Source organism: Galeopterus variegatus, unplaced genomic scaffold, assembly GCF_000696425.1.
Source record: "Galeopterus variegatus unplaced genomic scaffold, G_variegatus-3.0.2 Scaffold4186, whole genome shotgun sequence".
NCBI classification, from domain to species: Eukaryota; Metazoa; Chordata; class Mammalia; order Dermoptera; family Cynocephalidae; genus Galeopterus; species Galeopterus variegatus.
In genome coordinates this window covers 1043-10706 of record NW_007730297.1, presented here as the reverse complement: position 1 = coordinate 10706, position 9664 = coordinate 1043, and the positions used below count along the sequence as shown (strand labels likewise).

Here is a 9664-nt window from a genome sequence, read left to right as displayed (position 1 = left end):
TCTTGTAAGATTCTGCAGACAACAGGACCAACCCAAAACCTGCACTTACTTGAGAAGCACGAACAGCCCAGTGGCTTAACAGTGGACCGTAGTGGACACAGTGGTGCGTTTCCCAGATCCCTCCTTCAGGACTGAGGCGCTCATCTCACTACTGGAATTGTTGGCTGCTAATGGCTCGTGCTGGGAAATCTCTTCTATCGGCCAAAAGAAAGTGCCAAGCCTAAGATTATGGCCTTTCCCCAGAGGCCACCCATTTCCAGTGCCTGGTTGATGGGGGGGGTACAAAGACCTGTCCCTTTGCCCCAGTGTAGGACACCCCTGAAGGGCAACACCAGCTCAAGAGCTCCCTAGGGGATCGACCTCAGTTATGAGAAATCACACATCATCCTCTCCCACCCACTCGGCTTCTCTCCATCCTTTAAAGATGGTGTTTCTGAGACTTCTGCCAAATATACAGAAATCTCCATTGCAGAATCTGTTCCCAAAACACCTGACATGAGATAAGATCATTCATTCAGGTAAAGAACCCCATTTACAAAGGGGCTGGAAGAGTGGAAACGGAATGTGGATTGGGGTGAGGAAGAATTCAATTCAGGACTCAAGATCAGGTGCAAATCAGGAATAGGAGACAGCTACACTTTTGATTTAGTGGGAATTGTTAACTTTTCCCACTTCCTCCTTGGCTGGTCCCACCACCACCATGACCGTCTCAGATGAAGAACACTGGTTATGATGAAAGATTTCCATTGCTGGTGGGAGACGGACCAAATTGACATTACCCCAGCACAATACAGTAGCCTCTTTGTATCTTGCATGAGGACAAGAACTTATCATTAGATGAAGGACAAAAGCCGATGTCAAGAAGCTAGAGAGGAGTGGACAGTGGTGAACACCCTCATCCTGCTCTGTGCCTGAGGAGGTGAACTCATGGGCTCTAGCACCAGGCTGATTTGCCTTAGAGCTTCTGCTTGGGTTGGTCAGTGAGAGGGATCCAGGCAGGGGACCAGAAGATGGAGAAGGTCCCTCTGCTGTGGCTATAATCCTGCAGGAGAAAGGGGGGCTGGCGCTCCCGTTACCTCCTCTCCGCCCCTGCAGTGCAACCCTTCCCTCTCCACCCGCTACATCCTCAGATTTCAATGACCGCCTCCTCCCCTCGGCTCTCCTACCTGCCCTTCCTACCACCCTTTTTTGTTTTCCCCACACCCTACCTGTAATTCTGTGTCCTTTTCACATGGATTTTTCTGATCTAGTGATACACCAGTGCGCTGAGAGCATGGCAAAGAGTCCTTATCGTGTCCTACAAGGCCCCCATCAGTCAGGATCCCCTACATCGCTGACGTCACTTTTGACCACTCTCCTCTTTCCTTGCTCCTCTGCGGTCACTCTGGTCTGTCTGCTACTGCACAGCTCCACAGCAGGGTCTCTGTATAGCTTAGACTGGTCTTTCCCCACCCGGCCGCATGGCTCACTCTGCCCATTCACTTAGGCCTCTATTCAAATCTGCTCAGGCCTCCAGTGCCCACATTTCTTATCACCTTTATTGGGAGTTATTTTTCTCCATGGTATTTATCCCCATTTGACCAACTCTATACAGCTGTCCCTCAGTATCCATGAAGGAACGGTTACAGGACCCCCATGGATACCCAGTTCCACAGATGATCGAGTCCTTTATATAAAATTGTAGAGGGGTAGAAAGCTTGATTCCTATTTGATTATTGGACAGGGTTTTTAGGTAATGCACGCAATGGGACAAAAGTCCTCAGACGGGAGGCAAGAGCCTACAGCTAGGGGGCAAGAGCGTACATTGAATCAATTCTGATCACTGTTTAGGTAAGGGATTGTATACACTGATTGTTAATATAATGGGTGCACTGGAAGATTTTGTGAGAAGGAAACTAACAAAGGTCTAAAGCCTTTAATGTGAACAAGAGAACTGAAGCAAAACAGGGATTGTTCTGAGGGCAATAACCCTCAATACAACAAACCTTAAATGACGGGAAAATATGTGAGTTAAGATTTCCAAGGACGTTCTGCTAGATTAGTTAGTACACAGGGGTTATTCCATGTTTTGTTTTAAGCTCTTTCTTTGAGTTTCTCAAGAAGTCAGGCACTTTGATGATTATCTTATTGTTTCTTCTGCATGTCACATAGCTTAGATTTATGACTCTTTTGGTGGTATATCGTTTAAACTATTTTGAACCATGCATGTTTGGATGAAGACTGTTACATAGCCAATTTCCTTACGTTCCTACTATGACTGATTAACCATCTGTTCTTTTCCTGTAATTTCCTTGTCTTTACAATAGAAACTGTAGCAAAAACCAACTCAGGGCTGTACCCAGCTTCTCCTTCTAACAGAGGATTTGTTGAGCTGCAGTCCCTTCGGGCTTCTCATCACATTCATGTTGCTTTGAGTAATCTTTTTTCGTCTCTGTTACACAGCATGAAGTGTAACATAAAATGACGTAGTATCTGCATATAACCTACCCACTTCTGCATAATTTAAATCATCTCTAGCATACTTTTAATACCTAACACAAGGTATATGCTATGTAAGTAGTTGTTATGCTGTATTTATATCTGTACTACTTTTATGGTGGTATTTATTTTATTTTTTGAATAGTTTTGATCTGCAGTTGGTCGAATCTGCAGATTGGAACGTGTGGACACAGAGGGCTGACTGTACAGGCTTGTTTGACTAACGTTTATTCCCCATCCCAAACCTCACTGGGCTGTACCCACCACGATGGCCACAACTGTGTTCTCTTCACCACTGTGGCTCCCGTACTGCAAACCGTGCCTGGTGCAGAGGCAGTTCTCTATAGCACAGGGGCTAAGAGTGTGGACTCTGATAGAGACCATCTGGGTTCGAGTTAGACCCTATGACTTAGAATCCTGGTTACTTCAGACAAGCGGCAGACCTTTCGTGTCCAAGTTTTTCCTCTGTACAGTGGGAACAGTGAGAGTACCTACCTCGTGGACTTGTACCATCTTGTGTTTATATGTTGATGGGGTCTCGGTCACACAGGTGTGCTCATTTGTCAAAGTCAATTAAACTGTACACTTAAGGTGGGTACATGACCCTGCAGTAAATTATACCTCGTTTGATTCAAAGTCATTTTCTAAGTGAAAGAAGATAGAGGCAAAAAGCCATAGGTTGTGTGATTCTATTGTGTGACACTCTAGAAAAAGCAAAACTGTAGGGAACAACAACAAATCAATGATTGCCAAGGCTAAGGGGTAGGAGAGGGAGAGGAGTACGAAGGACTAGAACAAGAAAAGTTGGGGGTAAGGGAACTTTTCTGTATCATGACTGTTGGTGGATACCCCCCTCTGTGCATTTGTCAAAACCAATAGAACTATACCCCACAAAGAGGAAATATTACGGTAGTTTTTTTTTTTTTTTAATTTACCAAGTGGTGGAGGGAATGCAAAATAGAATACAATCTATAACAAATGAACCTAACTGAGTTACTTATGAGGGGAGTGGGGAAAAATCTAAATTACTCAGGAAAACTACTTGGATCAGATACTATAAGGCTGAAAACAAAAAGAATTGTACACAAATCCTGTACTCTAGGTCATACATTTGTTTCTCCCAAGGGTGTAGGTTAGAAATTCTGACACTACTTTATAGATAAACGAGGGTTGAACTTTATAGATAAACGAGGGTTGAACTTTATAGATAAACGAGGGTTGAACTTTATAGATAAACGAGGGTTGAACTTTATAGATAAACGAGGGTTGAACTTTATAGATAAACGAGGGTTGAACTTTATAGATAAACGAGGGTTGAACTTTATAGATAAACGAGGGTTGAACTTTATAGATAAACGAGGGTTGAACTTTATAGATAAACGAGGGTTGAACTTTATAGATAAACGAGGGTTGAACTTTATAGATAAACGAGGGTTGAACTTTATAGATAAACGAGGGTTGAACTTTATAGATAAACGAGGGTTGAACTTTATAGATAAACGAGGGTTGAACTTTATAGATAAACGAGGGTTGAACTTTATAGATAAACGAGGGTTGAACTTTATAGATAAACGAGGGTTGAACAACTAAGTAAACAGATTATAGATAATAAGAGCCAGTTTCTCACTGTCAAAAAAAGATGTTACAAACAAGCAAAGAGAGAAGGCTAGAATGAACGCTGTGGTGTTAGATTGGAATTGGAGGTATCAGCATGAATTCACTGGGATTTTTATAGATAGAAACAACATACACGTGTGCGTATGTATAGAACAGTACACATCCATATATTTCTAACCTCTGTCGGCTGAGAAGGCCTAGAAGCCACGACATCCCAGTAGCAATGAGAATACCTACCATCCAGATCTTGGTTTCTAAACAGCGTTGTCTGAAGAAGACACTAGGGTTCCTCGACGAAGTGGCCGAGTCTAGAGCAGGAGCAGGAAAAATACAAAAGATGATTATGGGAAAATCTTATGGTACCAAAAGTTAAGGAAATGCTCAAAAACATGTTGGGAGCTTACTGAACCCATGGCCTTGGTGTTATCAGCACCACACTCTCCCGAGTGAGCCACGGGCCGGCCCAACCTGAAGGATTTTCTAATGGAGACTACAGAGTCACAGAAAAGAAGCCCTAAAAATGTGCCTTAAAATCCCCCTCCAGTCTTTGGATAATACATAAGTTGTACATGTGCAGGGAAAGAATCTCGGAGGCTTAGCTAGATAGATACTGAAAGCTGAAGAGTTGTGCAGAAATTTCAGAGGTCACACATATTGGAGAAATGGAGATTCATGTTTGGACTCATCTGGAGTGAAGTAACCTTGGTAAAATCCTCTGTTTCAACTAAGACCATAGAAATGCCACAACCTCAGAGTACCATGCACTAAAAGATACAGGTGTAAGTGCAAACTGGAAATACATTTGTCCTTATAAAATCTAAAGCCTGTTTTGATAGACTCGAGGTGTCCCATTAGTATTATAACTACCTTCCATGACAAAACTTATCTTTAGAGAAGGATAGCATAGTCAGGAACCTCTAAAAAATGTACCATCACAATACAAGCACACAACAAAAAATTTACTAGACATGCAAAGAAGCAGAGAAAGGTCCAAATTGTGAATATAGAAATTAATAGAAGCAGACCCCAGAACAATCCAGGTATTAGAGTTAACAGACAAGGACTTCAAAATAACTATAAATAAAATGTTTTTAAAAAATGGAGAGGAAAGGACAAATTGTGGAAAATGAAATACAAACCGCGAATCTTGAAAGAAATCAGAGAAAAAGGATACATCGCTTTCAAAACAGCAAGAATAAGACTAAGGATGACTTTTCAAGAAAAAGTACAGAAGCGAGAAGACAATGAATGAATAACTGAATTTGAATTTTAAAAAACTGCCAATCTAAAATTCTACAACTTCACAAAATGTTCTTCACAAATGCAGATGAAATAAAGATGTTTTCCAAAGGGATTTTTTTAAGAGCTGAAAGAATTACTCACCAGATCAACCGCACTTCAAGAAACACTAAAGAGACTTATTTGGGCTCAAGGAAAGTGATTCTATGCAGAAACAACTTCAGAACTGAATGAAGATCCTCATGTAACATAAAATGTGACTAAATACAAATGAATGTTGACTGTATAAAATAACCCTGTACAGTTTTACAACTCTTCTGCAAGTCTAAAAGTTCTCATAATGAAAGGTCACTTCCTACACTATAAATGATGGCAGCCCAGAAGTGACCCCATCAGATTCTCCTCAGCAGTAGAGAAGGGGGAGCCAAGTGACCTGCTCAGTCTATACTGACAATACCTCGAGCGGAGATGCAGAAAGTGACTCTCCCTAAATAGAGACAAGTGGAACTCCATCCCGTGACCCTCCACCTCTCCCCACACTTGAGACAGTAGGGCCTCCATCCACTAATTCTTCCCAGGTCCCCAACACTAGAAAAGATGGGAGCCCCAGGAAGGGACCCTTCATGCCCCCAGCAACAGAGACAACAGGAGCCCCAACCTCTGACCCCAGACAATAGAAGCTTCACCAAGTCATCCCCCATATCCTTCCAACATTACTTATGATAGAAACTCTCAAATGCAACCCTCTATCGCCTGCACACTCAAGAAGAAAGGAGCCTCTGCAAATGCCCCCCGTGGATCAGATGAAGAGACCGAGGGCCAGGGAGGGGCACTGACAGGTCTCCAGTTGCCCAGGAGCTGGAGCCAGGAGGGGGTGCTGAAGGTGCTGGTCTCCCCTCCGCGAATGACCACCTCTATGTAGGGCCGGACCATGTGCAGGCTGATGAGACTCTCCTGTTTCCCAATGATCATTATCTGCCACTGGTGCCCACTGGTGGCACCGCCATCCTCCACCACACTATTACCAAACAGATCTGTGCTGTCCTCGGGCATGTTCTTGGCAGTGGCCGCAGGGGTGTCATCTGGAAGCAGCCAGGGGTGGGGGGAATGAGAGGGACACCTGAGTCCGGACATCTCCCAACCTCCTGCTCAGACTCCCTCCTGCAGCTCCTTTGCTGCTGGCGGCTGTGTATCCTTCACTTCTCCCCATCTGGCTGCTCTGCTCACCCACTTTCCTCTCCCTTCTACTCACCCTTCAAGGTCCAGCTCAAACGCCACCTCCTCCAGGAAGCCTTCCCAGAAACCTCTTTTACTGGTCTCCCAGAACGCTCTGTTGGTTTTGGAGCCCTGTCCTGGGGTAAAAAGGATTCTAAGAGAACACTCTGACCAACTGCACCACAACAAATCGGGCAACCTAGATGAAATGGGACAGATTCCTAGAAACACACAAACTACCAAAAGTGACTGAAGAGGAAGCAGAAAATCTGAGTAGACCTACACCACGTAAGGAGATTGAATCCCTCATCAAAAACTTCCCAACCACGAAAAGCCTAGGACCAGATGGCTTCACTGGTGAATTCTACCAAACATTTAAAGAATTAATACCAGATTTTCTCAAATGCTTCCAAAATACTAAAGAGGAGGGAACACTTCTAAACGTACTCAATGAGGTCAGCATTACCCTGAGACTGAAGCCAAAGACATCAAAAGGAAGAAAACCACAGACCAATATTCCTTATGAGTATAGATGTAAAGTCCAGCCCACTACTCATGGGGTAAAGTCTGAATCCCGTCCTGATCTGGAAGGCCTGACCCTTGCATTCTGGCTCCTGATTTCAGCTTCAGTCTCTCTTCAAATGTTCCCCTCCCCATGCCAATGCAACCATCTCTCCCTGAAGACCCCGAGCCTTCTGGATTCTGTGCCTCTGCATGTGACCAGCAGTCTTCCTGGAGTGCTTCCTTCTCAAAAATAAGAATTACCTTATGTACTTTGTGGTTAGATAACACTTGTACACAGTACAAAATTCAGAGCCTATAAATAGTTACAAAGTGACAAGTGGGTCTCCCTGGTGTCCCATCTCCCAGCTAGCCAGCCAGCTCCTCTCTGCTCAGAGCCCTGCACTGAAACCAGCTGGACGGCCATCTTCACCCCGCCTCTGCCCACTTTCTACTTTTATGTTTGTTACAATCTGGCACAGGTGCTGCCGCCTCCAGGAAGTCTTCGTGGATTGCACCTCCAGTCAGCAGGCTGCCCTGTGCCTCCTGAACCCTATCAGCTGTGTCCTGGCCACACTGTACTCTTAACAGTAAGTTTCCTTGTCTTATTCCTCCAACAGACGTGAGCAACCAGAGACTGAGGGCCGTGGGTGAGCAGCTGTTTCCCTGCTCTGTCATTGCTGGAATGAACCATAACTGAGTATAACAATGGTGTTCCGCGACTGGAAACCGATATCCGTGCCAGCTTCCCATTGTCTCCCTGGGCATGTCTCTCCCTCCTGGGCCACAGGCAGAACCACTGATCCTACACTTTGCCGATCAACTCTATCAGGCTGGGAGAAATGGAGGAATTGGGAGTCAACAACTCATGTCCAGATATTAATTTCTTTCAAGCCACAGAACACAGGAAGGTGCTCGGGGGGTGCAAGTCAGGTGACCCGAGGAGAACCGCTTTCTATGGACGATTTGCTGTGTGATGCTGCTCCCCGTGTCTCCCTCTCTGGGCTTCTCAGGTGCTTAACCTCTCTTAAAAGAGCCACCTCTATCCCTCCTGTTCTTCCTGCCTCAGGACACGGCATGACCTTATGCCCAACTGCTCAGGCCAACACCCAGGTGGACCTTTGACTTTCCGCCCCACGTCCCCCCAGCAAGTGCTGCAGGCTCTGCTTCCAAGGGGGGTCCCGAGTCCTCCCACTCCTGTCCACCCCACGGCCACCACCATCTCGTATAACAACGCCCTCCCGCTGGCCTCTTCTCTGGCCTCCCTGTCCCCGCAACTGTCCACTGTTCCCTGGCCATGACAGGGAGGCTTCCAAAGACATATCAGAGATTGGATCTGGTCAATCCTGCCGCAGTTTTCTACCACACTGGGAATGAGGGCCACACTCATTGCTGTGGGTTCCTAGGCCCTGTGAGGGCTTTGTTCTGGCCTCGGGAATTTCAGCTTAAACAACACCTACCCGGAGAGGCATGGCCTGAACACCCTTTGAAGGGACCTCCTCGCACAGTTGCCTAAGCCCAAAGTCTCTCCCCTCAGCACTATGGACACCGGGGCTGAGTTGTTCTCTGTGGTGGGCGCACCCGAGGCACTGCAGGTGCTGAGCAGCATGCCTGGCCTCCACCCACTCCGTGCCAGGAGCACCCCCAGTCGTGATAGCCACAAATGTCCCCAGACATTGCCAAGTGTCCCTCGGCGAGCAGAATCACCACCTGCCCCAGCAAGAACCCCTGCCCTCTCCCCATTTTATTTTCCTGTGGCACCAATGACCAATACTCTTGTGCATATTAAGTATCTAGCATGTCTTTTGGACAACCCTTGCACGCAGGTAGGGACCACCTACTCCCATCAAATTCCCACCATGTCCCCGACACCTCAATCAGGACCTGCCCCTGAGCTACTGCTTAGCAAGTACTTGTTATCTCAATTGCCTGCAGTTTGTTTGCATCTTGGTGGCCTTTGAGAATCCAATGAAAGCTGCGTCCCCCAGAAAAATCCACAAGTCCACAAGAAAAATGTGCCTCAAGTTGGCAGGGTGAATAGATCCTCCTGGACCTGTTCTGTGTCCCCCCCACCTGCCACTCTCTGACTCTATGGGGACACAGGATGGCTCCTGAAAGCCAGCCTTGGAAGCCAAAAGGAGACCTTGATTTGGGGGTGGGCAGGGACCACCGAGAGACCCTCAACCATTACCTTCCCATTCCAGTTCATTGCTGTTCCCCAGGAACTCCAGCAAGTCGGTCTCATTGGGGGTCTCAGTGTCATCCATGTTGATATCTAGGTCATCGAGGGTATCCAAGAAGCCACCAGACAGCAAGGAGCTGCTGCTCTGGTCCAGGGAAACGTCCACCTCTGGGGCCACCAGTGTCTTGAAGTTTAATGTGTTGGGAGGGGCTGTGGGGTAGCAGTGAAAGGGATGGCCCGGAGTCACAAAGAATTACACCGAGAGACAGATACTCAGCCAGAATGTATACTGGAGGGCTTCAGGGGCGAGCGGGTGGGCTGCCCTTTCAAAGCGGGAGCAGCTGCATGCAGAACTAGGGAGTGCCTAATATATCCTAATAGGTTGAGCTGTCTCACTGTCATTGGATGAGAGGACCAAGCGAGAGTTTAAGC

The 9664-nt window shown here is 46.3% G+C and overlaps 1 protein-coding gene across 1 annotated transcript; it reads right to left on the bottom strand.

The window, feature by feature from the left end:
- Positions 1–4045: 4045 nt before the first annotated feature.
- Positions 4046–9442, bottom strand: LOC103602540 (caytaxin-like; the record flags this gene model as incomplete). Its single annotated transcript, XM_008586961.1, has 2 exons — positions 4046–4403; positions 9242–9442. Coding segments are annotated over 2 exons (440 nt in total), but the record flags the coding sequence as incomplete, so codon positions are not given.
- Between the last annotated feature and the right edge of the window lie 222 nt (positions 9443–9664).